The 26,443-nt window shown below is 55.1% G+C and overlaps 7 protein-coding genes across 7 annotated transcripts, besides 3 other annotated features; 4 read left to right on the top strand and 3 right to left on the bottom strand.

Annotated features, from left to right (window-relative positions):
• Nucleotides 1-90: 90 nt before the first annotated feature.
• On the top strand, nucleotides 91-4,149 carry CYME_CMF174C (similar to tight junction plaque protein Symplekin; the record flags this gene model as incomplete). Its single annotated transcript, XM_005535755.1, has 1 exon — nucleotides 91-4,149. One exon carries the CDS (start codon nucleotides 91-93, stop codon nucleotides 4,147-4,149), a length of 4,059 nt encoding a protein of 1,352 aa, XP_005535812.1.
• Nucleotides 4,150-4,449: 300 nt separating this feature from the next.
• On the bottom strand, nucleotides 4,450-6,756 carry CYME_CMF173C (DNA replication licensing factor MCM5; the record flags this gene model as incomplete). Its single annotated transcript, XM_005535754.1, has 1 exon — nucleotides 4,450-6,756. One exon carries the CDS (start codon nucleotides 6,754-6,756, stop codon nucleotides 4,450-4,452), a length of 2,307 nt encoding a protein of 768 aa, XP_005535811.1.
• An 85-nt stretch (nucleotides 6,757-6,841) lies between these two features.
• Nucleotides 6,842-10,119: a sequence feature (repetitive element).
• Nucleotides 10,120-10,309: 190 nt separating this feature from the next.
• CYME_CMF170C (vesicle coat complex COPII, subunit Sec23) lies at nucleotides 10,310-12,637 on the top strand (the record flags this gene model as incomplete). The annotated part of the gene is made up of 1 exon (XM_005535753.1): nucleotides 10,310-12,637. One exon carries the CDS (start codon nucleotides 10,310-10,312, stop codon nucleotides 12,635-12,637), a length of 2,328 nt encoding a protein of 775 aa, XP_005535810.1.
• Nucleotides 10,417-11,280: a sequence feature (possible transcribed region).
• A 2,635-nt stretch (nucleotides 12,638-15,272) lies between the features above and the next one.
• CYME_CMF169C (hypothetical protein) lies at nucleotides 15,273-15,911 on the bottom strand (the record flags this gene model as incomplete). The annotated part of the gene is made up of 1 exon (XM_005535752.1): nucleotides 15,273-15,911. One exon carries the CDS (start codon nucleotides 15,909-15,911, stop codon nucleotides 15,273-15,275), a length of 639 nt encoding a protein of 212 aa, XP_005535809.1.
• A 481-nt stretch (nucleotides 15,912-16,392) lies between these two features.
• Nucleotides 16,393-19,116, bottom strand: CYME_CMF168C (similar to autoantigen; the record flags this gene model as incomplete). The annotated part of the gene is made up of 1 exon (XM_005535751.1): nucleotides 16,393-19,116. The coding sequence occupies one exon, from the start codon at nucleotides 19,114-19,116 to the stop codon at nucleotides 16,393-16,395; it is 2,724 nt and encodes a 907-aa protein (XP_005535808.1).
• A 466-nt stretch (nucleotides 19,117-19,582) lies between these two features.
• CYME_CMF167C (hypothetical protein) lies at nucleotides 19,583-21,907 on the top strand (the record flags this gene model as incomplete). Its single annotated transcript, XM_005535750.1, has 1 exon — nucleotides 19,583-21,907. One exon carries the CDS (start codon nucleotides 19,583-19,585, stop codon nucleotides 21,905-21,907), a length of 2,325 nt encoding a protein of 774 aa, XP_005535807.1.
• Nucleotides 21,908-23,928: 2,021 nt separating this feature from the next.
• CYME_CMF166C (hypothetical protein, conserved) lies at nucleotides 23,929-25,137 on the top strand (the record flags this gene model as incomplete). The annotated part of the gene is made up of 1 exon (XM_005535749.1): nucleotides 23,929-25,137. One exon carries the CDS (start codon nucleotides 23,929-23,931, stop codon nucleotides 25,135-25,137), a length of 1,209 nt encoding a protein of 402 aa, XP_005535806.1.
• Nucleotides 25,138-26,145: 1,008 nt separating this feature from the next.
• Nucleotides 26,146-26,443: part of a sequence feature (repetitive element) that runs on past the window's edge.

The following is a 26,443-nucleotide window of genomic DNA, read 5'->3' as shown; positions in this document are numbered from 1 at the left end:
GTACGTAAGCTGAAGCCGCAGCGCACTCGGATTCCCAAAACGGAGTGTGTTCTAAAGACACAGCACGTGTGCGGTGACGCTCGAAACCACATGGATGGAAGCTCAGAATCCAAACCAGAGACAACCCAGAGCTCTGAGCGATGGAAACGCTGGGTTGAGGCCAGCGAGCAAACCTCGCGCCTCCTGCCACCAGAGCACCCGCTCTGGTGGTACCGCGCAGTCTCCTATGAACCGAACGAACACGTACAGCGAACTGCTGCGCTGATTCCGCATCTGCTCAAGGAACCCATCGACTGGATCGAGCAAGACTTGGGCACTACCTCGCAAGCTGGCTCTGATGCGCCCTGGTTGTCGAGTTGCGTCGCCGAGTGGCCGCGACACCTCGCCACGCTGCTGGCAAAAAGTCTCCCAGTAAACGGAGCAGCTGTTCTTGGGGCAGCTACTGCAACGCTTCGGCGCCTTGTCGAGAACCCGGAGGCTCCTCTCAGGCGCATGCGACTGCTGTTACTGGTGAACTCGTTGCTGCGCTCACTTCGCACTATTCTGGAGGCACTCACCTGCGAAGACTGGACTTTGCTGGGTGCCAGCCGGACCACAACTGCTGCAGAAGAGGTCCAGCATCGCCCTGAACCGCTAGAGCAGCCTCGGCAGCAGGTTGCAGCGGATGTTGCGCAGCTGCTGGACCGTGTTTTCGCTGCGGATACATTCGCAGACGCAAGTGGCATCGCGCGCCTTCAGTCACAGCTTTTCAAACTCGCTGAACTCGTTGTGCTCTCCTTCACTTTTTCGCCAGTGGACTGGAGCTCACGCTCCTTCTCAGGGCGGGATGCTGCACGACTTGCCGATGTCATCAGCCCGGTGAAGTGCCAGGAATGGGTAGAGCAGGCGCTCTCGCGTCTGGCGGAGACGCCAGCTGGCGCCTCGTTCGTGCCGTTGCTGACGAGAGCCTCCTCGTTGGCGAGCATCGCTCGTCGACGAGCAGAACTCGCAGTGCGTACGCTAGTGCCGCTGTATGATGTGGCGTTCAAGGAATCGTTGCATGTGAGAAGGATTTCGCAGAAACAGTCCATCGCACTGAACATGCGAATCCTCTTTCTCTGTCTCTTGCGCTGTCCGCATATGCTGCCGTTCAAGGAGGAACTGTATGCTGCATTGGAGCTATTCGGCGCTGAGGATCAGGCAGAAGCTGCTGCGAATACTGCCGAGGAATGTGAGCGGCAACTTGCGCTCCAGCAGGGCAGCGTTGCGCCCTGGAGCCGGGTTGTGCAAGACGGGCCGACGTGTCGCCAGCTGGAGGACAGTGAGCAGGTCGCTCGTCTCCTTGTCACGAGGAGCGCTGTCTCACCTGCAAGTTTGGAAGAGCTTGTGCTGGAGACGCTGCGGCAAATGCCCACGAGCCGCCCGATACAGGCTGCACCCGACGACGAGAGCAGTCGCATGGATCCGAGGCTCCGAGCGCAGGTTCTTGCAGCACAACAGAGTCAGCGTACGCAAGTGGAGAGCATCCGTAAGCATTTGAAAACGCTCCTTGCAGAAGAGGTGAAACGACGTCGTCCTGTAATACGGGCTCAGGCGCCAGAAGTACGAGCGCTTCCGCTAACCGCGGAACAATGGGAAACGCTGGGAGAGCAAGCGGTGCGGCGCCTCTTGCAGGCCGAGGACGCCATGGAGCTCTGCGGGGCCAACGACCTGCGCCTCTCCTTGTTGGCACGCCTGCTCGCACAGGCAAGCTATGGAGAATCCTCGCTTAGCGAGGAAGTTGTCGACTTTATCGTGCAAGACTTTTCCGGTCGAATGGAGCTGGCGTTGCGATGGCTCACGGCGCTGGTCGCATGCGATGCTGAGCTGCGGGGAGCACCTGAAGAGCCGCCCCGTGGGCTGAAACGCTCGCACAGCGAGATACGCGCTGATCTAGATGCTTCTGCCTCAAAGCGGGAGCGACTCGCGGCGCCTTGGCAGCGTGACGCGGCTGCTGAACCCGGCACTGAGCGCGACGATAGAATACCGACTGCGGAGACGCTTGCTGCGGTGGATGCCACCAATGGCAACGCTGCAGGAGTGAAGCGCGAGCTGCCAGCTCACGACCATTCAAGAGACACGGATGACAAGTCTGCGCCTGCTGCGGACGCATCCCGCGTACACCAGTCAGCGTCCGCGAATTCCAATCAAACAGGTGCAGCACCGAAGGAGGCACCGAATACAGCAATGCCTGAACAGCTGGACGTCGACCTGGATGAGAGCAAAGCGAAGCGGCTAACCGTTGCAGCATTGAGGGCGGAACTGGCAAGGCGCCATCTGGATGCCAAGGGCACCAAGAAAGTGCTCCTAGAGCGATTGCTTCATGCGCGTGCCGAAGAGCGCCAGCGTCTGAGTGCAGAGGTAGGCGAACGTGCCGCGTCTACAGATGCTGCTGTCGAGACCTCGGACGCCAGCAGCAATCAAGCGTCTACCGACACACCGCAAGACGCGGACAAGCCCGTCAAGCCGCAAGCGTCGCAGATGGACCTGGCGTCAGCATCGTCAGAGTCACCGTCATCAACTCTCGCTGCTGCTGCTGCTGCTGCTGCTCATACTGATACTGCTCAACGCATTCCTGACACCGCATTACCCATGTTGACACCAGCTGACCCCGCTTTACATACAGCGGAGCTGGGCGTTATACGCGCTCGCGTCGCCAAGGCGCTACGCGAGTCTGCGCTGCTCGACGAGGACAAAAGTGCTTCGCTCCTTGCCATAGCCGAATCGGATACCGCATTCCCCGAAGCACGCTACGAGCGTCTGCTGGATACTCTACTTGAGCGTCTCACATCTCATGCCAAAGTTCCCGACTCACTCCTAGCCCGTTTCCTCGCTGAGTTACCTCGCGTGCCTCCATGGGTGTATGTGCTCTTGTCGCAGATGGCAACGGAACCCCGTCGGGCTTTCTCTGCCCTGGCTGCGCTCAAGGAGCTCTGCACCCTACGTTACAGTGTCGATCGCGAGCGTGCCCTGGACACAACGCTTGAACTCTGCTGTTCTGATGATGAACTGGTGCGGGGACCGGCCTCACGGCTCGTTGCGGACACGCTTTTTGCTGAGCATGCGCTCCTAGCACCGTGGATCGCGCACCGACTCCAGTTGTGGCTGAGCAAGGCCCTGGAACGTGCCCTGCTGAACGCTTCACCGTCACCAGCAGCTGAACGATATCGTTTGCGTTTGGAACGTCTCGCTGCGACGTATCTCGCACTGGTCCGACACGACGTGACGCTACTCGAGTTTTACGTGAATGAACTGTACGCACGAGCGAGCACCGATGCGTCACTTGCCGCGAGCTTGCAGCGTCTCTGTGGCGATCGAGCGCTCTTCCGTTGGTCGGCGACGAGCGATCGTCTCGAAGCGCTTATCCGAGAGGCACCGATCCCGGAAACCAGTCCACTGATTGTCCAGATCGTGGAACTGGTCGCGGAAACGCTGTTCAACCAGACAGGCAAACTGCCGTCATCGCTAGTCGATGCGGTATGGCAGCGGTATCAGCGCGAAGGGCGCGTATCGCTGCTGCTCTTGTTGCCGGTACTCAGGGCACTGTCCGCGGAGCAGGCTCGGCAAGTGCTCCCGTCACTCGTCCAACAGCTGGACGCTGATCAACGACGACTTGCCTGGGAACGTCTGGTGCTGGTTGCCAGTGGACGTACCACGCCACCGCTGACACCGAGCGCGCTTGTCGAGGCCCTGCATCGTCTCGACTCCAAGTCCGAGGCGATTCCGCTGAAACTCCAGATTGAGGCGGTGCAAACCTGCTTCGAGATGGACACGATATTCACTGCGCAGTGCTGGGCAAGTGCCCTGCAGAGTATGGTGCGTTCCCCGCACCCGCTGCCGGTGATGCTCATGCGAACGCTGCTTCAGGTGGTGGCGCGGTACCCCAAGACCCAACACCTCATCCTGCAACTGCTCACAACGCTGGTCACTGAGCGTCGTATCTGGGAATATCCAAAACTATGGCCGGGTTTTATTCGGGCATGTGTGTTGCTGATGCCACAGAGCGCGAGTCTCGTGGTGGCGCATCTACCGAGCGCTGTTCTAGACCGAGCGCTGAGGGAGTCGGCGGAACTGCGCGAAGCACTTGCAGCGTTCGCGGAAGCGCATGCTGAAAACGAGCATCGCGGGTGATCGGTTCTGGAAACGAGCGTGAGCAAGGTGACGAACATGACCTTCGGGTCGTGGTGGATGCTGCACTGATTCCATGTAGGTGCTCGAGCACTGAGCCGTTTCAGGGACTGGTAGCGGGCGTACAGCGACGCCCAGGTGGTGGTGACGGGCTCTTCGCGAAACGCGCAACACCAGCAGCGCCAGTGGCACGAGTTGGTGCCGCGTGGTATGCTCGGTTTCAAGACGCGCTCGCGAATGTCGGGTTGCAGCAGGTTGCTGCGAGGTATCCGGGGGCAATGCACACGCTCACCTTGCTTCTCCTCACCGTAAACGGCACAGTACTGTCCGTTGTCGACGCCATTCGAGCTCCTGTCGCCCGAGCATGATCTGGATCGCCCGCTGGGTCGCCGCTGCAGACAGATGCTGCTGGGTGAGTTCACGTACCAGCCGGTTCAAAGCGAGCATGGAACCAATGGCGATGCGCCGCCGAATTGCTGCTTCGGCTGCTTGAACCTCAATGAGAAATTCCCCGCTCAGGGTACCCTCAAAGGCACCAGGAGGTAGCGCACCTGCGTGCGCTGCGGCCATGGTGGCGACTCGGAAAAGCCGCAGTGCCTCTTCGGCATCAGCAGCTGATGCAAGATCGCTCAGGCGCATCTTGGCCAACGCCTCGGTCAAGCGGATGAGGGATTCCAGCTGGCGTACCGCAATCGGTACAGGAGTCGGTCCATCTGCCGTACGATCGCGCAGCTCCTGGCGTACTGCCACGTACGCTGTTCGTAGTAGGTCAGCAGCCTCTGCGGAGAGGCGTGGTCGGCAACGGCGTCTGGCGTAGGCGACATAGCGACGCAACTTGTCGATCGGGACAAGACCAACGGCGTTCAGCATCTGGCTGGAGGTGAACTCGCTAGCACCGTTCGGTGACAAAGACAGCATTCCTGAATCGCTGATATCACCAGCCGAATCGAGTCCAGAGCCCTGCGGGCGCAGACTGTGGCCCCGTTGATGCAGCGCTAGTACATGTCGGGCAATCGTTCGATCACGTTCATCATTGCGCACGTCGCGGACCAGAAATATGAGGTCGAAACGAGAAAGAATCGTGGATGCAAACTCCATCTGATCCGCTACAGTGCGCGTATCGTCAAACGAACCAAAAAGAGGATTCGCTGCCGCCAAAACTGCCGTGCGCGAGTTCAGCACGGTGGTGATCCCGGCCTTGGCGATGGAAATGGTCTGCTGCTCCATGGCCTCGTGGATGGCGACACGGTCTGCGAGGCGCATCTTGTCAAACTCGTCAATGCAGACGATACCACCGTCAGCTAGCACCATCGCACCGCCTTCGAGATGGAATTCACCATGCGTGGCGTCTCGAATAACAGAGGCGGTCAGCCCTGCGGCGGAAGAGCCTTTGCCGCTCGTATACACGGAGACCGGTGCGACCTTCTCCGCAAACTTGAGCAGCTGTGATTTTGCGGTAGACGGATCGCCCAGAAGAAGCACATTGATATCGCCTCGAATTCTCATTCCGTCTGGAAGCGTCTTACGAGAGCCACCGAATAGTTGGCACAATACCGCACGTTTTGGATCGGAGAGACCCCAGATTTCTGGGGCAATGCTCGCCGCCAAGACTTCGTACACGTTTGGCAGTCGACTCAAGCTGCGCATGGCTTCCTCTTCCTCCGGGGTAAAGCCTGGATGACGGTCACGTCTTTCCTGCGTAGCATCAATGCCGAGGACTCGGATATACGGAGTTCTCACCGCTGCTACAAGGTCTGGTCCGCTAGCCCTTGTGGCAATGTTAGCTGCCACAGAACGACTGCTCCGATCACGAGTGCTGGCGTATGTCGAGTAAACACCGACAGCGCTGACGCGCTCACCAGGAGCTACTCTATCAATCAGATTCCGCTCGAGAACGAGCAGGAGCGATCGAGGGACCTCCCCAGTGGGTACCGACTCGGGCAGCTCCTGCAGCTTCACTGTCTGGTGATCAACAAACACGCTTTCATGCGGCATCACCTCATACGAGTCCAGAGGGCAACGCATTTCCGTCACACGATCGCATTGGCGGGGCACCTGGAAACCACCGAATCCCACTGAAGCACGTATCATCTTTCGGTAGTCACAGTGCTGGCAACGTAACCAGACGACCTGCGCTTTCGCGCGTACTTTTGAAGCGGAAATAACAATGCCTTGTACACGCACAAGGCGCCCCAGCTGATCGGACTGGAGTTCCCTCAACGGAAATGCGTTCTCCTGGGACTGCAGCAACACCTGCACCGAAACACCGCCTATCTCGTGGTCCAGCGGCAGCCGCAGCCGACGTACCACCCGATCGACTGCTTGCTCCAAGCGCTCTATCCATTCGTTAGGCGCTTGGCGAATATACCCAGCCAGTTCTTCATCAAAGGCGTACACGTCCTCTATCTTGATCTGAATCCAGTGCTTGCGAGCGTGCAGCTGGCGCACAAGCTGATCGCGATAAGGGAACACGTTTGGAGCTGAGCGAAACTGCAGCAAGAACTCAATGATTCGCCGTTCTTGGATAGAAACATTTCCACTTTGCTCTTCAGCACCTGGTACTCCAACACCCTGATCAGTATAGTAAACTGGAGCCGCGTGCCAATCCATGAAGCGTCAAAACGTAAACCGTATGACGTTGAACACAGAGCGTTTGGAGCAGATAGCGCCCACCAAGCGTTTCCCGCCAAAGCCGCGCCTCCAAACGCCGTTCGAAAGTCGAACGACGTCGCCGACAGTGTACCGTAGTGGCGGGAAAACCGCGCCCTAGACATAACGTGTCCAGCTGATGTGCAGACGCCTTCCCGCCGTTTCTCGACCGGCCACCTACGACTGCTTCCAACTTTTTCTCATATAATTCGACTTTGAGAGGTTGTCCAACAAAGTTCACTCTTGTCGACTCTGGAAGTCTATTCTCCAGCACCGCACATCTCCGTACATTGATTGCGGCATTAAAGTCACGATTCACAAACTCCATACGTTTCTTGCCATCACTGGTTGTACTTACTAGTGCAAGTAATCCACGAACGTTCACCCTCCTTTCCATTTGCTCCTCCGTCAACGGTCCGTATTTTGCTATTTCCTCAGGGCTCCTGTGGCACTTTTCCATCTCCACTCGCTGAAGTGTACAACCCAGTTCATGGTGTGTATACAATGTTCGAAACTCATCTACAGGTATTGTAACGAAACGCCGTGCGCACTCCTTGTACACCCTTGTCGTTGGAGCTGGCGTACACCCTTTTTTGGTCTTCCAGCTCCGTGCCCCATACGCTACTACGAGCCTCTGACTTTGATCCTCCTTCAAGGCGCTCGGCTGATTGAAAAATTCGCGAACGCCCGCTGCTTCCCACCGTATCGATTCATACGCAGACGAGCCCACCGGGGCTTGGTATACTCCTCCCATAGCGCATCCCAATGCGCAACGCGAACTTCCATGAATCACCGAAAAGCTCGAAAGTCCGCTCCTCGGCTCGTCACCTCACTCAGAGCTTCCAGGTGCTCTTTCATTCCTACATTCCACGTAACGATTTTCTTCCTCGCATTCATGATTCCCGATTGTCGATAGTATCTCGCTCTCGAGAGCCGCAGAAGACGCATATATTTCTGACGCAAGTTCCCGTCAATACCATCTTCCGCGAGCTTGGGAGCAGCGATGGTTATGATATTTGTGCTTCCGGGGTCCGCGCCAACTACAAAGTCGTTCTCATGCGCTTTCTGCGTGGTAGGATTCGCTTCCTTCTCATCTTCATGATTCGCCGCGCCTACGACAAGGTCGTTCCCCTCCATCTCCTGCATCACAGGATCCGCCTCTTTCTTTTCTTCATCCTTCGTCACGTCAACGACAAGGTCGTTATGCTCTATCTCCTGAGTCACAGGAACAGCCTTCTCCTTTTCTTCATGCTTCGCCACGTCAACGCCAAGGTCGTTATCCTCCAACTCCTGCATCGCAGGATCCGCCTCCTTCTCACCTTCATGCTTCGTCACGGGCGAGGCTGAAGGCAGGACTGGACGATCCACCTTCAACCGCCGATCGTGTACACATATAGATACTCCATCGGTTTCGATCATCCCAGTGAATTTCTTTTTCTTGCTTACTTTGAGACGTTTGAAATTGAGGATACTCTTCAAGTACGTCTCCCGGTTTTCAGCGGTGAACTCTGTCTTCCGTTCATCGAACTCCGGACAGATCTCCTTCATGATGTCATGAAGGACTCTGCAGTCGATAGTCTTAAAATGTGACTTGATGTTTCACAACGGAACGATGTTTAAGCTCTTACCCAGAAGCGCAGCCTTTCGTCTCTCCCATTCTTCATTTTTTCCCCACTCAGCTTCATCTCTGCCTTGCGTTCGAGTTCTCGGCCAAAAAACACGAAATACCGTAGGATGAGGCGATAGTATCGTTCCTTATCTTCTTTCCACTCTGATATCTTTTCTGCTGGATTCGCCAGTCCCAAGACAGCACGATGCTCTTGTATAACCGTACGGATGACGGAATCCTCGTTCATGCCCCTGAGTGATGTCGTCTCGTCGATGAATTCGATCTCCTTTTCATGCTGGCGATCGAAGTTTTTGGGGTTCATTGTTAAATGGTTCTTTAGACTGGTGAGGTACTTCATCGCCCCGTAGGTGTAAATATTCGAATCCCCCCCTGTATCGAGTACCGTCGAAGCGGAATTCGGCGTAAATTTTGTGGAGGGCATGAACTCGCTCATTTCACCTAGACGTTTCCCCGGTGCCAAGCATCCGGTGATGAATAAAGGTTTTGTTGAAAATTTCTTCCAGAACCTCGACTGTTTTGGTGTCCGTAACGTCGTGATACCATTCCCTTAGGAAATGCGCCATTCCTTGGGAAGCGTCACGGACACCGCTTGAGTTCGGCTCGACACGGTTCCAGATTGCCTCTCGAACGTTTTCCCTGTACGGATCCTTGGTATGTTGAAGAAGACAGGCTTTCACCGCCATCTCGTCGTACCGTCGTCTTTTGTGTAGCCTTTGACGTAGGGCCTCCCGCTTTTACTTCTTCTTCTTCTTCTTCTTCTCTTGTTCCTTTGGACTTGGCACTGTTCTTCGTTTTTTCGGGCTGCCGGCGACACTGGCGCCCAGGATCCTCCAATTCCCCTTCCGTAACTTTCCTTTTTCAATATAAAAACCGAAACCGCTTTGGATGGGACAGCTATTACGCGCGAAAAAGCACTTGAATACATTAGTGTGAAGGTTGAAACACAATTGAGGACAAACAATGTACTTTTCTACGACTTGAACATCGTTACAATTTGTACGATAGAGCTACGTGCTTCATTTTTCCGATGGAAAAACACTCACATTGACAATGGATCCGAGGTTGCGCTATGCATGGGTATCGGATTCAGCGAAAGCATCCATCATGCTGCATTCTAACTCCAGATTCCATTACGTATACTTCCTTTCGGATGTACTACTCGTCTCGTGCTTCCTGTCATTCGTCGGGTGCATGCGTTGATGCACCCGCCTTACCCTCTAATCCGCTGATGCCGATGCATAACAGAGACAGAACGGCGTTGCCATACTACTGAGGGCGTCGGATCGAGGAATGCTTCACCTGACACAGAGTCGGAGTATATGATCATTCTCGGAGCCAGCAAGCTCCGCAGACAAACCCACTGCACGCGACAGCGCAAAGCGATATACGTGGAGTCCACCGCAACGAGGGCGACACCCGGAAGAGATCTAATCTATCAAGTCCCAGAATAAACTGCAGTTTGGACGAGTTGCAGCTCAGACCGCACTACAGCACCCGCCACCGGGACGAGCGTGATACACTAGCCCAGACAGTCTTGTCCGGCTCGCGGAACCTACCGCCGATAACGTAAACGTTCTAAAATATCGAAAACATGTTCCCCCTTTTAATGTTTATCATAGAGAAGGAAAGAAAATGTGATCTCTTTGCTAGTTAGAGGTTCGTTTCTGTTCCTTTTCCTATAGTGCGCACTCGGTAAGCGCTGGGTCTCATCATTCGCCTCTGCTGCCGCCGCCGCGGCAGCAGTTACGCAACAGGTCATTCGCTCGACGTTCGGGAGAGCGCAGAGCCGAACACGAGCGCTTAGGCAGAGTCTTTCGGGCCTGATCGTGGGGGCGTTTGACCCTACCTGGTAAACAGTGCGTAGTTTGAGACGTTCTGGAGGTCATGTCTATAGACTTCGCGCAACTGGAGGAAGTGGACGGCACGCGCTGGACGTGGCTGTTCTGGCCAACGACCAAGGCCGCAGCTAGCCAGTGCGTGCTTCCGTTTGCGTGTCTTTTTACACCGTTGCGACCGTTACCAAACATGCCCCCTCCGCTGCCGTACCCGCCGGTGACGTCGCGGGAGGGTACGGTGCTCAACCCGTACTGTAGCGTGGACATCAACGCGCGGATGTGGGTTTGTCCGTTTACGTTTCAGCGCAACCAGCTCCCTCCACAGTATGCGAGCATCCCGGATAACCAGCTGCCATCTGAGCTCATTCCGGAATACACAGTTGTAGAGTATCGTTTGAATAGGCCACCGGCCCCACCGCCGGCATTTCTCTTTGTACTGGACACGACAGTGCCCGAGAAACAGTTCACGGTGGTGAAGGAGTACCTCCTCAAGGCGCTTTCGCTGCTACCGCCAGGAACAACAGTGGGCCTGATTACGTACGGGCAGCACCTGCAGGTTCATGAGATTGGGTTCACTGAAGGCTTTCGATCGTACATCCTTCGAGGGAACAAATCCTATGATGCAGCGTCACTGCAGCCGTTGCTTGGACTGGGCGGCGCCTCTGCAGCTGCTGGCGCTGGAGCTAGCGCTGCCGCCAAACAGCGTGCTGATGCGACAGCAGCGGGCGCTCATTCAAAACTGGCACCTCCAGACCGCTTTCTCCAACCCATACAAGAATGCGAGTATATGATGGCAACGCTTCTGGAGGGCCTTCAGCGTGACGCCTGGCCAGTGCCGGCCGACGAACGGCCAAAGCGCTGTACGGGTGCCGCACTCGCAGCGGCTGCGGCTCTCCTGGAATGCACCTACAGGGGCTACGGAGCACATATTTGCCTGTTGCAAGGCGGGCCTTGCACCGAGGGTCCCGGCACCATCGTTGGTCCAAAGCTAGATGAAGAGCTGCGCTCTCATATCGATATTGAGAAAGACAATGCACCGCATTTGAAAAAGGCGCTCAAGCACTACGATGAGGTAGCCACGCGCCTGGTGAACGCCGGGCACGCGCTCTCCGTATTCGGATGTTCCCTGGATCAGGTCGGTTTCTATGAGATGAAAGCGTGCGTGGATCGCACCGGAGGCGTTTTCGTAATGGCTGAATCCTTTGAGCACGACATGTTCAAGCGTTCGTTCGAGAAGTTCTTTGAATGCGATGAAAATGGACATCTTAAGCGCCATTTCTTGGCAACACTCGAGGTCGACTGCTCTCGGGAGTTCAAGATTGCCGGCGTGATCGGACCCTCGGCTTCCCTGGAGAAGAAAGGACCCAGCGTCTCCACGGACACGGAAATTGGTATTGGGGGTACCTGTGCATGGCGAATTGGGAGCATCTCGCCGGACACGAGCCTCAGCGTTTTCTTCGACGTTGTGAACCAGCAGTCGAATGGGATTCCCGAGAATCACTATCGGTACATACAGTTTCGAACAACTTACCAACACAGCTCGGGCGAGTTCCGAATGCGGGTAGCGACGCATGCTGGGCGCTGGTGCGACGGCAACGACCTCGTGACCCTCGCAGCGGGTTTCGATCAAGAGGCAGCCGCCGTCACCATGGCGCGTCTCGCTGCTTTCCGTACGGAAAACGAAGAGGCCTTCGATATCCTCCGATGGCTGGATCGGCTTTTGATTCGATTATGTGCGCGCTTTGGCGACTACCAAAAGGAACGGCCCGAGACGTTCCGACTTGGCCCCAGCATGTCATTCTATCCTCAGTTCATGTATCATTTGCGACGGAGCGCGTTACTGCAAACGTTCAATACCTCACCCGATGAGTCTGCGTTCTTTCGTTCGCATTTGTGTCGGGTGAGTACCGCGGATGGTATGCTCATGATTCAACCCAGCCTGATTCAGTACTCGTTGGAGAGCGCGCCTACACCGGTGCTGCTCGATGTGGCCAGCGTTCGGCCCGACGTTGTCCTCTTTCTCGATGCCTTCTTCTACATCGTTATCTTTTATGGTGACACCGTTGCCCAGTGGCGCAAAGCAGGCTATCATTTGCAGCCAAATTATCGAAACTTGGCGGAGCTGCTGGAAATACCGCGGCGAGATGCGGCAGCGTGCATTGCAGCGCGTTTCCCGTATCCGCGCTGGGTAGAGTCGGACCAGTACGGATCCCAAGCGCGTTTTCTGCTCGCGAAACTGAACCCCAGTGCTACCCACACAAGCGGTAATGTCGATGTACTTAGCGGCAGTGCCGCTGCCGAGTTCATCTATACCGATGATGTTTCCATGGAAATATTCCTTGAGCATCTACGCCGCGCCACTGTAGCGACGACTTGAGCCACGATCCGCAGTTTGTGTGTGTATGGCGGGGCGTTTTCGCGAGGAACATCGCGACTGCGACTCTCCTGGCGTAAAGCAACGTTTCGTGGTCGGTACCCAGCAATGTTTGGGTCGTGCTGCCTGACCCAGGTATCCAGGTACCGAACGGCAGAGCTGGGGCACGAACCAGCCTCGGAATGACGAGTCCGTGACATACGCAGGAATATCGAATGGTGGAACCCCATGATCGTCTATCGGTTGCCTGCGAGAATCGTTCTCGATGTGAGTATGCGGCGCTCTGCTCTCATTCTCTCACTGGGCAGTTGAACGGTGCCGTTTCAGCTCCCAGTTCTGGGTTGGAATCCAGTCCGCTTTGTCGGGGCAACTGATTTGAATACCACCGCAAGTCACCAGCGTTTCAGTAAAATGCCTATACAAACTTCTGAACGATTCTTTCGAGACGCATTTCTCGACACGTAAGCGCTGGATGCTCCTGAACTAGGCAAAGTGTCCGGATGTTGATCGACGTTTTTTCCGGGACTCGGTGCAGTGTGTGCTTGCGCGTATTCTTGCCGGTGATGGAATCATACGATAGCGCGCTTCTCGCTTTCCATTGCCTTGCCATCTGACGTATGGTACGCTGTCCATAGACCATGATCTCGTGCACTCGACTCGGTTTTATGCACATAGTCTCTAAAAGTTTCAACGGGCATTCTCGTACCCATTATATGTGGGTATGGCGTCCCGCACACATCGATGGGCCTGCGAGAGAATCGATTCATGCAGTTAGCGTACGCACTCGTCGAAGGAGCGGCAATGCAGCCTTTGTGTGCAACAGCTCATCCAACGAAACAGATTCCCGTGATACTACACGACATGTCCCACATGCCATTTTTCCAGCGAACGGAACAAGATGGCAGATGTATGCCGCTTGACAATAGAAACCGTTGGCGAACGCTGGACGATCTCATGGACATCCGCTGAAGATCATCGGCGCTCGTTATTTGGACGCTCATGTACGCTCTGAGTTGGAAGCACACAACATATCCAGCTGGGATCGATCGCGTAGTCAGAGCGTCGCGAGGCGTCCTGACACCACCATTTCACCTGGTGGCTCGCCTGCTGGCGTCCACTGTGCCCGACACTGGATCCAATAGAGCCCTGGATGATTTTGAGCAGCTTCCTCTGCTTACCGCTGCGGCCATCGGTGCTGTCCTCTTGATCCAGAGGTACGGCGACGACCATGATGGCCTTCAACCCGAGATCCACGTCCGCCGTGAAGCCTTTCTCTTCATCTACCTTTTACGGCTGACAACGAATCTCGATGCTCGACTCAGGCCTCGGTTTGGCAAAGTGCATGCGGATGGATACTCGGTGGGGTTCCATTGCAATGTCAGCCTCTTTCCAATTTCTGCCTGTAAACGCGAGTCGTTGCATGAGCTTCGCCAATGCCCTTCGCAGTGCTGGTTCACTGCTTCATATCTGCATGCAGATACGCGCCGAAGATCACGACAAGACCATATCGTATACGATAGACATATCTGCTGCAATGCGATGGGTCTCAGTCTCACCTGCTGGGACATGTTCGGACAGAACCTTGAGGAGGCGAGCGTACTCGGATTCGGGTAGTATGTCTGCCGTGCTCCGGTGGGATCTGTTCAGAATGACGTCGCAGCGCTTGATGCAAGCAAGACATGCGTTACGTTTCACTTATTTACAGGATACAACGCCCGACGGCCCAAGACGAAGCGCAACAGGGTTAGCCTGGACGCTCTGAAGCGACTCTTGCTCTCGTTGGGACACCTCACCAGAGCTATGTACCATCCTCTGCTCTTGGACCATTTCGCTGATCAATCGCCATGATCTTCGCCCCATGAATTTCTTCCATCAACGTCGACTTTTCTGGGTAGGTAAGATGAAACTCGAATGCGCACGGGGTGCGACTCATGAGGCGCTCGAAATTGACCAGCCCGTGGTTTTTTAGGTTCGTTTGCTACTTTTTGGCACCGAGCTGTAGAAGCGAGATTAACTGACGTGGCGCGGCGGCAAGAACTCGTACTCTGGGAAGCGTGTCTACGAATCCCTGATCCTACGGTCAGGCTGTACTACAGCTTCTGCCCCGAGCATCGTTTGCGTACTCGTACGAAAGTACGATCCTAGAATTCCGGTAGAATGTGGACAGGTGGCAGTCACGCGTCGTAATCTCTTGTGAAAAGTTGCTCGATGACGTGCATCAAGGCGAGGGAAGCTGCGCAAACCTGGATGGTGTCGCATAGCTCTCAGTCTGAAAGATTCTTGTCGTCGATATGTCATTGTGCCGTGGCCGTGAACACGGATTCAAACGGTTCTTTCCATTGCGATAGGTATTCGTTCCGATTCCTGTTCGTCATTTCCTCTGAAATTTCATGCTTTTCTTCGTCTTCTTATTTTCATAGCTGCATTGCATTGTTGTGCACGGTATAGTCCATATTCGGTGCCTCCTTCGGGATGAAGAAGCTCCGGGAGGAAACTCGAAAACAAACTCGTCATTTCTAGAACGTACCAATGATGCCTCAAGTACATTCCCATTGCCTTCTCGGCCGCGAGTACGCCCACGGGCAGCACGGTTGCATCGCACTCTCTTTGGTGCATGAGCAAAGACACAACGGAGCATTTAAGGGTTAATGACAACAGAGGTCGACATGTCGAATAAAGGTGTCACGGATTCAAACGACCAGTCCATTGATCTCTGCGCGAAATGATGGCGTTCGACAACAGAGAACACGCTTTTGACTCGACTGAACTGGATAGAATAGGCTGGCATGAAGAGCAGCTCAATATCAGTAGCAGCTGCATGCTCCACGACTGCTTTGGCGCGATAAAACACCATCTTATCAGAGATCAGGTGAGAAAGCTGTGCAAAGAAGAAGCCAAGAAATGCTCCGATGAAGAAGCATAATTTGTTGAACATTCCGATCCGTGTGGCGATATAGAGGCAACCATATGATCCCATTGACGCTAGGACTGATGCAGTCTTCACTGTCGCTTGTCTTTTATTTAGAAACACATGTTTGCCGCTACTTGAGTTCCCATGGACATGTCTAGCATTTCCTTCGAATGCAGGCTCAACGAGTGAGATGAACAAGCATCGCTCTTTTTCTGAGCGTTTGCAAGTTAGTATGAAACCAATCTGGACGCACGTTATTTCCTTTACCCTCCGTGCGTCTTCATATTTGTTCGTATCTAAGATACGGAAACTCCATATCCTATTGCCTCTCGTGCAGTTTTTCGCAGGGAATGTGCCGCCAACCATGGATCGACGAGGAAACAGTCATGCGGATAATGTTCGGGGCATTCCCGTTTGGTTGCTTTTCTTGCCGAATAGCTGCTACGATAAGCATTGCTTATCTACCTGCTGAACGTTGAATTGGTAACTTGAAGTTTGCCTGTGTTTCTTTCGCAAGGCCGCAGTTGTACCATCAAGTCTTTCCGCGACCTTTCTTCGATCTGCGAATGACACTCCCTTTTCTCGTATACCAGCGAGACAGAAAGCCGAATCAAGAAGTACTGGTACATGCGTTCCAGGGTCCACTGCTCTGCGAACATCGTAGTGCGCGGTATGGCGCTCGTCGCACGATGCGTTCCAGGATATTGTCGAAGGCAAGTCTGCCACGGGATATCTCCGATCAGACCTAAACCGTACCTCTTCTCAAGTCCTTTGTGTCACTTACATTAGAACAAGGCGCAATAGGAAATTTACGATCGGACCTAAAGCGTACTTCCACTCAAGTCCTTTAACTCGCTGGCGATGGTGAAAGGAGCAACAGCGTGGCGACCTTGCGCAGCAAACGAGCCCGCGTCCGAAGCGCAGGTGCAACCTCTTCACCAGCATGTAAAACCTGTTCATCTAGATTATGCACAAGCTGACGCATGGTTGGTTCCATATGCCGAGCGATAATCGGATCTTTCGGTTGAATCAGCGGCACCGCTTCCTCTAAATACGATAACTTGCATTCGAGATGGGTCCGCAAATCGAAACCTAACTGCTGGACCAGAGAGAGGAGCACAGGCTGGGAGAGCTTCTCGCAGACAAGCTCCGGAGAGCACTGCTTGCAGAGCCAGACCAACGTCTCCAGATCACTTAGATTGAGCGCTGCGTGAAACGCTCGATCCTCGTCCGGCATCGGTTGTTGATGCAGCCATCGCAGGATCTGCTCTCGTGGTGTCGGTGTCGGTGCCGTGTACCCGGTGGGCACCAGTGTCGTCGCCGTCATTCCAGCAGAAGACACAGGTCCTGACGTGGGCCATTGCAGTGTCCGCTGTAACGCTTGTTCCAGCTGTTCGGTAACCGGCTTGAAGCGAACCCGTATGGCCTCGTCGAGCGCTCGAGAGAGCGATGTTGCCGTCTCGGCACTGGTGCGCATCAGAGCCGGCACGAGGTGCTCTTTGGCAATCTGTTGGAGAAGACCGTGCATCGTCGAGGCTGTCTCCGACCTGGTGTGGTTCACCGTGCCCATGAGTTCATGCAGGAGCTGCTCTATACGCGTCAGTCGCGCTTCAAGTTCCAGAATGCGCTTCTCCGTGAACAAAGGCATTCCAGCGCTCGTCGCCTGATCTGGAAAGTCTCCGCGCTTTGGCGTAGCAGCGCCAGCTTCACCATTGCTCTCTGGAGCAAGTGTTCGAACATCGACTGGCAAACTTGAGGCAGCGTCGCCAGCATTTGGACTCGGAGAGCTTGAGGCAGCGCTGCCCACGCCAATGGCCGAGTGCTTTCTGGAGCTTGAGCTTCGCTGCTTCAGTTGCGGAGCGATCTTCCGAAAAGCCTCGTACAGGGTATGGGTGTGGGTCACCAGCACCGGCGGCGACGTCGACATCAACCCCTCGAGTGGCTGCGAAGCTGAAACGTCCAGCACAGGTCGCCCGTGCACCCGGTTTCCGGCAGCATCACCATGATCATCATCGTCACCAGCAGCACCAACAGCACGATGACGATCATCATCATCATCATGAACAGGGTCATCAAGATCATTATAGTTCTCGTCATGATTGGAGCTCTCGAGCGACAACTCGGCCGGGGGTGCTTCTCCTGCTGGCGCCAAGTGTTCGCGACGTACATGATACCCCTGAATACACTTTTCATGCATGCACCACAGGTCAAGAAAGACGTTTTCACGCAACTGTGGTAGTCCAGACTTCTCATCCAGGTCACGTTCTCGACGAACAGAACGAGTCGCACAGAAGCTGGCAATCGAATACCGCAGAGGCACCTGCACCAAATAATCCGGGATAAAGGTTCCACTCGCATGGTGCAGAACAAAAAGTTGCCTGGTCTCGTGATTCGCGAGAAAGAGGAATTCTCCCTCGGGATCGGTCGCTAGCGGCCCCAAGCTCGCATATTCATGAAAAGAGCAGCGCGCGAGGAGCTGTACGCTGCCGCTCTGCGGCGGAGCCCAGAGCCCAACGAGTCGCCAATACCACAGCTCTGTACAACACGATGTTGCAGTGACGAGCACCTGCGGCGCGAGGCTGAGGACACGTTCCACTGGCGCCCCACTGTGAGCGCAGAACTCCCCCACGATCGTGCCGTGCTCCGGTTCAGCGATATGTACCATTCCATGAGCACTAGCTAAAACAAGCAACCAACCAGCTGCAGCTGCCTTGGCAACGAAAGCAATATCACGAACCTCATGCGTTGTTGGAATCACTGTGTGCTGCCTGCTTTCCACATCGCCATCAGCGGTGACGGGAAGCACGTGTACCCGAGCGTCCTCTGTGAAGGCTATCCAGCGTCCATCTGGGGAGAGCGCAATACGGGAACTCCGTCGGTTCGAGAGCTGAAAGCGCCACTGTAGGTGCTCGCTCGGCGATCGCGACGTTCCATCCCAACCCTCGAGCCGCCAGAAGATTACACTACCATCGGCTGCACTAGAGAGCAGGAGCTGTGGGCACTGCGGTGCGTGGGAGAGCTCCTCGACAGGGCCCTCGTGGCCTTTCAGGAGGGCGCGCTGGATTTGGAGCCTATCGAGCAACCGGATATGGTTTTTCACCGCATAAGCGATCCAGTGGTCGTGCACAGCAATGCGGTGCGCTGAGCTCTCCACCAGCGGCGACGCGTACGCCGTCACTGGTGTAACCGCGAACAGTTCCCGTGATGCTCGAGCCTGTTCGTGCAAGCTTGCGCGATAATGAAACCTGCTTCCAAGCAGACGCAGTCCGTAGTCTCGCTGGGGGTCGGGCGTTGCGTTATGAAGGTCTGCATCCTGACTTTCCTCTGCAATTTGAACCACACTGGGAGTGCTGGGGGGTGAAATCGCCCTCTGACCTTGCGCCTGTCCGCAAGACGTCTTGCCTAGTACACCAACGCGGTCCGCTTCCGTGTATTCAGCGCTTTTGTTCGGAGGTACCGCCGACGGTGCCGCGTCCCCCAGAGTGTCCGCTTCTATCCCGAACTTTTCGAAGAGCATTTTTCGCTGTCTAGCGAGTCTTTCATCCTCGTCGCTAATTATATGTGTCTCCATATTAGAGAGGTCCCACAATCCAAAAGCAAACTGATAGAAGCGCTAAAGTCTGAAAAGTACGCTTCAGGAACGCGTCAAGCCCCAGACGGCTTCCGTAGACAACTGGTGCTGTGGTGCTATGGCGTCGCCGCAAACGCTGCACTGGATCGCCAAAGCCAAACCTTAGAGGCTACGGCTGTTGAAGCTGGTAACAACAGCGGTTCAGAAAAGGTCGCAGTGTACTGCGCTCGAGAAGGGCACTGCACTGGGTCGCCAAAGCCAAACCTTAGAGGCTAAGGCTGTTGAAGCTGGTAACAACAGCGGTTCAGAAAAGGTCGCAGTGTACTGCGCTCGAGAAGGGCACTGCACTGGGTCGCCAAAGCCAAACCTTAGAGGCTAAGGCTGTTGAAGCTGGTAACAACAGCGGTTCAGAAAAGGTCGCAGTGTACTGCGCTCGAGAAGGGCGTGTGCTCGCCTTTGAAAGTGCATGGCTACTGCAGCACCTCCGTTCCACTACGGGACGAGAGTCTTCTTGGACTGTACGGACCTCTCAGCACATAAACTGGAATGGGAACAACGGCTTTCCTGCCGTGTCTCCGAGCGGAGGCTATCGCCTCGCGACGCAGTCTGGAACCTGACACCGGCGTCAGAGAGCTTGAAACGCCCGGACGAAGGGCAAGTGCCGTCTGGTTCATTGGAACTTGAGCGGCTTATACAAGCGAGAGTACCGAGTGTTGGATTCCTTGCCAGGGACCCTGAAGCAGTGAGCACGCTTCGACTCACAGCGCTTGAGGTTCCAAACTGTTTCCAAGGAACCGCCTCGAACTGGAAGCTTGCTCGGTTGGCTGCGCTTGAGAACCGCTATGCGTCGATATGGCAGTCCGTCTCTAGCCAGTTTTTGCCCAAGAGAAGCACATACTTCGCGCCAGCGCTGGTGCTCCAGCTGGACGTCTTGCCAGGCGCTTCTGCACTGCGTCCTCGCTTGCAAACCCGGTCACAGAAAGAGCATATCGAGGCAGCGCTGGCGTCGAAGCAGTGCTCTATGAGTGCGCACACCGTGCACCCTCGCTTGGACGTAAGGCTACGGACGCCGCCAGCGAGTCGAGTCACCCCATCGCCAAAGGCGGAGGCGGAACCGCTGCCTTCCCTCACACGAACGGAATGCGATACTCGCGTTGCTGCGACGGACAACAACAACAACAACAGCAGCAGCAGCAGCGCTTCCGTGTTGCATGCTGGTGGTGTACACGACTCAGCATCACCTTTCCTAGAGAGCACCAGCAGCGCTTCCGTGTTGCGTGCTGGTGGTGCACACCACTCAGCAGCACCTTTCCTAGAGAAAGCCGCACACATGCCGGCGAGCAGCGTGCTAGCGCAACAAACGGATACCGCTGTTGCCGAGAGAACCTCATCACCCGGACATGTATGCATTCATTTTGCCGTTCAGTGTGACGACAGCGTGCTACAACAAATGGAAGCCGCTGCGAATCACTTGAGTCTTTGCATGACAGGCAACATGATGGAGTTGGGAAGCTGGAATCTGAACGTCGCTCGTAAGCTGGAATTCTCTGTTCAGCGACGCACATTTTACCTGACTGTAGCGCTGTTTTCGACGGGCGCACTCACCAGCGAATCCATTCGCTACGTATATTTCTTTCTCGACGACCGTTTAGGTGATCGACGCGCAACACGAGTAATATTTGAAGTGCCTGCATACAGCGTGCAACGCACAGGCGCAGCCTCTATCACCACAGCTGAATCGATACTGCGACACTCCTCAACGGATAACGCATGGTTGGATGCTTTTCGTCCTCGAGTTCGCTCGGTCTCGCGTTCGAGTGCTTCCAAACCGGTTCGAGTTCACGACTACATTGAAGCAGTGCAAGATGCTTTTACGTTGATCAAGTTGCGCGTGCATATCGAAAGGCCAGTGGCTCCTGCTCAACCCGAGCATTTGATCAAGAAAGTCTACGCCACCGGCGACGTGTATCAACTGGGGCTATGGACGCAACCAGGTCTTGTGGCCTTACAGCGTGCGGCCTCGGAGCCCGATACCTGGGAACTCAGCATTGTCCGACCGCCGTGGGATGACGTGGAATATATCTACGCAATAGAATCGGAAGCAGAAGACGCTATTCAGTACGAACATCGACCGACACGATTTCGACGTTTGTGCGATGAAACCACTTGTCTGAATCACACGATGGTATGCGAGGATATCGTTTCGCCGCCGAGTACGGCAACAACGCCAACCTTGATCAGCTTATCGGTGAATCCTGCAGTGCTTGTGGGCCCCTTCCTCTCTGCGACACAGCTCCAAACGACGCTCGTTTCACTCGTAGCCGCGTCTACCGACCGGTCACTCGGACTCGTGATCGTTTTTCTACCACACGAACGTGTCCACTGTACAAACCCAGCGGAGCGGGAACAGCTCCAAGTAAGTGCGACGCGCCTGGGCATTCGTCTGCTTCTGGTGCCATTGCCCAGCAATCGCCTCTTGATGACAGCAGAATGGCCCGATGACGGGTCACTTGCCGCAGAAACGGGTACAGATCAAGGTGCGCTTTTGAAAGCTGTGGCGACAGCAGAAGCGGTGCTGCAGCGAGGAAGCGCTGTCTATTTCACAAGCGCTGGAAGCTATCGTGTGCTGGCCACTGTTCTTGCCGTGCTTTCACAACGAGCGGTTTCTACGGATCGGGAGGCCCCGCGAGAGCGGCTTTACGAGATGCTTGAATGCATTCGCCGCGAGACCGGGCTCATTGGTCTGCCGAACTATGCGCTGTGGCGTCTCCTGCTGAATGTTGCTCCCTAGACGGACGGCGATCCACAGTCGCTTGTTGCAACTGGATGCAACTCGCCGCATCTACGAGGCGTCTCTGGGCGAGAGAGCCCCTACCGGGTTGTCTCGACTGCCAGCGCCGGTCCAGGGTATCCTCCGAGAGAACACGGGTCTCGTCGCCCCCGAGCCTGCGAACTGGACAGCGACTGTGCCACAGAGACGCAGTGAAACCGGCACAGTTTTGCAGTGACACTTTTTTTGGTGGAATGCATCAGTTTCGGATGCTTCGTGCCCAGGTGATGCACGCGTGCCCATCTTTCGCCGCACGGAAAAGAGTTTGCGCCCTATTCTGTCACCGGCTGAGGCGAAACCTGCAACTTGTTATGTGAACGCATCAACGTGAACGCTGCAGGCACTCAGAAGGGTGCGTTGTGCGTTCCCAGAAGCCATTTTTCCTGGAAATGCAAGACGTCTGGTAAGTGTCACTCATTCACTCTAATCCAGGTAACACGTTTTATACATCAGGCAATGGCGAGGAAAATTGGGATACCGTACGAACTTTGCATCAGCGCTGTTGTGCAGGCATCCTCTATACCAGTGTTAGGTGAACCTGGAACACTGCATTGCTAGCGCTTTTCATGGCTTTTCGTTTTCTCTAATCTGGTTTCGAATGGGCAACATCGAGAAACACAAAGCGCAGGCATATGCACTTGCCGATGGATGCATAGGTTTCGGATTCTCGGTCGTAGTTTTGGAAGCGGCTCCTTCGACGTGTTGTCGTCGGGGTGCGCTTCGTCACCGGACCTACGATCGCTTGCGACGCCCCGGAACAGGGGTTCGTAAAATAATCGATACCAGTATCCAAGGCGGAGGGATCGGCCTTGACGCTTCTGTTTTTTTAAGAAAAGCACGCCCCAATGACGCATCCTCCAAGTTTTTGATCTGTACGTTTCAAGGCAACTCGTGGGCACAGCGATACGCGCCGCTCGACTGACGAGGACGAATAACTCGGTATCGTTTCGTTACGGGCTCTTCACAAGCGTATGCCGCAAGCTCACGAAACTTGTCACATCAAAGAATCCTTGCAGTTCGAGCGACAAATCGATCTGTCGTTGCCGTCATCCACGGCACAGCATTAGACAGCAGCATGAAGCCCTTCTCGGAGTATGCTCGCAGGGGCGCGAGCGTCTTTTCCGTTTACGTGGATGAGGGTCCTGGGCTCGGACTCGAGTGATCGTAACGAGCGCTTTCAATGTGGAGTGCGTCGCTGCTTTGTATGAATGGAGTGTACATGGAGAGAAGGTTTTCATTTTAGCGGCCTCTCGCTTGTATCATTCTTCCGGTACTTGTTCCTGTCATGGATACCACAGCGTTCCACAGATCCGCTGTGAAATAGACCAGCGTATGCCTGGGCATACAGCGTGCAGCGTAACCCCTGAGGATGTCGCCTAGAAGAAACCCGTGATCCCAGCGTACGGTAGCAGACGCGCAAAAGGGAGTATAGTATCGTGACGAGCCCTCTGTACCCGTCACTCGCATGCACTGAGCGACGGAGCAAGCGTTCACGTGCGATAGGGGAGACCTCACAGGAACAGGAACAGGAACAGGAGGAGCTGTGCTTGGCATAGGAGAACACCTCACCACAATCAGATGTCATGGCTGCGAATCATGCACAGTTGCTGTAAACAAACAAGCTGTGAACGGCAGACGAAACATGAATCGCAAATTCCAAAAGTTCATGACATGCGTCAACGAGAGTCGGAACTGGTCAAATCTGGACTTGAAAACTCCTGCGAATATTCGTCGGGTGCTGCAAGCCGTGCAGGTGTGAATGCAGAGACTGACGTCACTTGGCCGGACATATGAGCGGTAGCAGGGGAAGCAGTCGCAGAAAGAATCCGCAAAGGCTGGTTTTCATGATAGCTGGAAGAGTTCCACACTTGGGTGTGTCCACCAGAGCTGGCTAAGAGGTCCTTTTGCGCTTTATTCTGTCAAGGGTGTATACGCTCGCAGCAACAACTCGTTCCCAAGAACGCTCGACGTTTGCCGTACTGATGCAAACCGCGAAAACCACTGTTCAAAGGCGTGGTAGACCATACCCTGCTCTTCTTTTCGTGCAGCAGCCGACGAGGACTTTACCAGGTCACCGCTTTCCCTTGAGAGCGCTCAGTAGATTGCAACGTCCTGGGCTCGCGTCCCGTCTCAGCTCGTGGAGGCTCGTCACTGAGCGCGAGACCTCGCCAACAAGCCTACTCATTGTGCCTCTGGGCTATGTTACCACTGCAGTGGCTTGCCTTTGGGTGCACGGAAAGCACTGTGAAACAAGCCCGCAGCCACATTCAGGCGCGGAAGACTCGGCTCCAGCCTTGCCACAAAGCGTCGTTGCGTGTTATCGTCAGGGTTCGGAGGTCGCTGACTATCGCCTGCTGCTCCAAGATCGAGTTTGCCTGTCGCTTTCACAATGTGTTGAGCCAGATCACCTGAAATTGATCACACACGTACTTGTGCACGGCGAATGGATTTCCTGGTTGGAGCACGTAGTCGGAGACGGACTCCTCCCCTCGTTACGGTGGATAGGTCTCCTGTCGAGCACGAGTCTGTATGCGCCTGGAGGAGAGTCCTGGATCGACGAAAGCGCTCCACTCGACTTATCCACAGAGAAAGCAGCGGCATGTTGGCAGGCTGAACAGCGAGCAGGAGAGCTCGCACATCGACTGGAAGTGCGACTCGCCCGCTTCCGACTTGGGGCCGTATACGGTCCGATTCCACCATCGCTAAGAGGCAAGCGTGGATGGACACGTCGCAGTGTCCTGGACACGATGTTGGCCTACCACGAGCACAGCGAAACTAGGCAAGGATCGCGGCGACCGCGTGATACGCTGGTGAATCGAATACACGTTGCCGACGCTGCGCGTCTCCTGCTCAGCGGTGTTGCACAGAGAGCAAAGGGCGTCTTCAACCTGGTGGACAATGAACCTGCGACGCGTGCTCAGGTTGAGGACTATGCAGCGCAGTCCAGAACGGGTCAGTTAAGCGCGATTTCTTCGGAATCCCGCCTCCAGAAGCGCATCCGCAACCACACGGCAAAGGCAGTCCTGCTGGGCGGCTCGGCAGATCTGTGGTACCCCAGCTATCGTGAAGGCATTCGAGCGATAGCAGAGGGCGAAATGTTCCCATTTCATGTGGACCAGCTTCCAGAGCGGTTATCGGCGACGAGCGATGCGCACAAGAGTCGTAACGCAAACCCCGGGCGTATTGAATAGGTGTGTATTTGTGTCCGGACACTGGTTGTATGCAGCGACTAGAACCGACAGATACGCTGGTATCTGCGAGTGTTTGACGTTGTTTCGCGTTTACGGGATTCCTTTTGCGAATGCGATACTGCCCGGCTTGCGCTCTGGTTTCCCTGCTCGCTCCGACGAGCAGTGTACAAAATAGGGGCGCCCGCCGCGTGTTGCACCCACAGTCGTTCCCAGACGCGTGCAGGAGAACTCGGAATCTCAAGTCTCATACAGGATGGAGCCCGGAAACGCAGATGCACCACGAACTAGCTGTACGCAACGGAAGCACACACACACACACACACTGGCGGCAGAACAAAAAGTACCGTCGTGCGGGGCGCAGGTCGATTCCGCGCGGTTCCGCTCAACAGCAAGCGTCATGCTAGCGGCGATGATTAACAATCGTTTATCGATCTGCTCGTAAGCTGCTTGCTAGAATAATCAACGAACACGAGTCAACGGTGCGTCTTCGAGCTGCTGCAGCGCTACCGCGTTACATGTGTTCGACACGCCAGCCAACATTGTAGCGTTCTAAGGAGCTTTGAGGGTTTTGTGCTTGAGTGTTGCAATGCACATAAATGCCACATTTCTTCGATGCATTCCCCGGGATCGGTGCTTCACTCGCTGGGGTACAGGTATAACCTGTAGCCCGCGGGTTGCTCGTTTCTCTCCGCTGCAGCACCGATGCGTCTGAACAGAGTATCTTCGGTTACGCAAAACCCCACATCGGTTTCAGGTATGGACCGTAGTTCCTCGGCGGGCTCACGATGAGCCCCATTCCGATGCTCTGCCGACCAGTGCAGGCTCGATCAGTACGTGTGCCGGGCAGGAAAGCATTCTGCATCGAGCGTCATCCGGAAACGGGACAGTGTTGGCGTACCGTGCGGTTCACGGGGTCGATGCACCGCGCCCTACGCTCTGGAATCATCGCGCAACGAGAAGGAAACTGCATTACAGGTACCAAACTTTGGAATTACCTGCAGCGATAAACCGGTTTTAGAAACTACCCGAGATGCCGTATCCAATCAGACAAACATCTCCAAAAAATTCGAACTCTAATACCGGTTCAAGCGATGGATACGCTCTGCAGCACTCGTTCGATGAACATAGTCTCCCAAGTCAATCTTGATTCACCCTCAGATGTGGTATATAGCAGGAGATCGAATTCCGGATGCCATGTACTGAATCAATCGTAGACGAGTTGCCCGTTGGATACGCATTTAGTACGGAACAGTAGAACGAGGACTGCGTTCCTCTTTCTGGTCAGTCATGCCACAGTACGCAGATG

Source organism: Cyanidioschyzon merolae, chromosome 6 (assembly GCF_000091205.1).
Source record: "Cyanidioschyzon merolae strain 10D DNA, chromosome 6, complete genome".
In the NCBI taxonomy this organism is placed as follows: Eukaryota; Rhodophyta; class Bangiophyceae; order Cyanidiales; family Cyanidiaceae; genus Cyanidioschyzon; species Cyanidioschyzon merolae.
The sequence above is the reverse complement of the archived record's forward strand: the minus strand, read 5'-3'. Positions and strand labels throughout refer to the sequence as shown.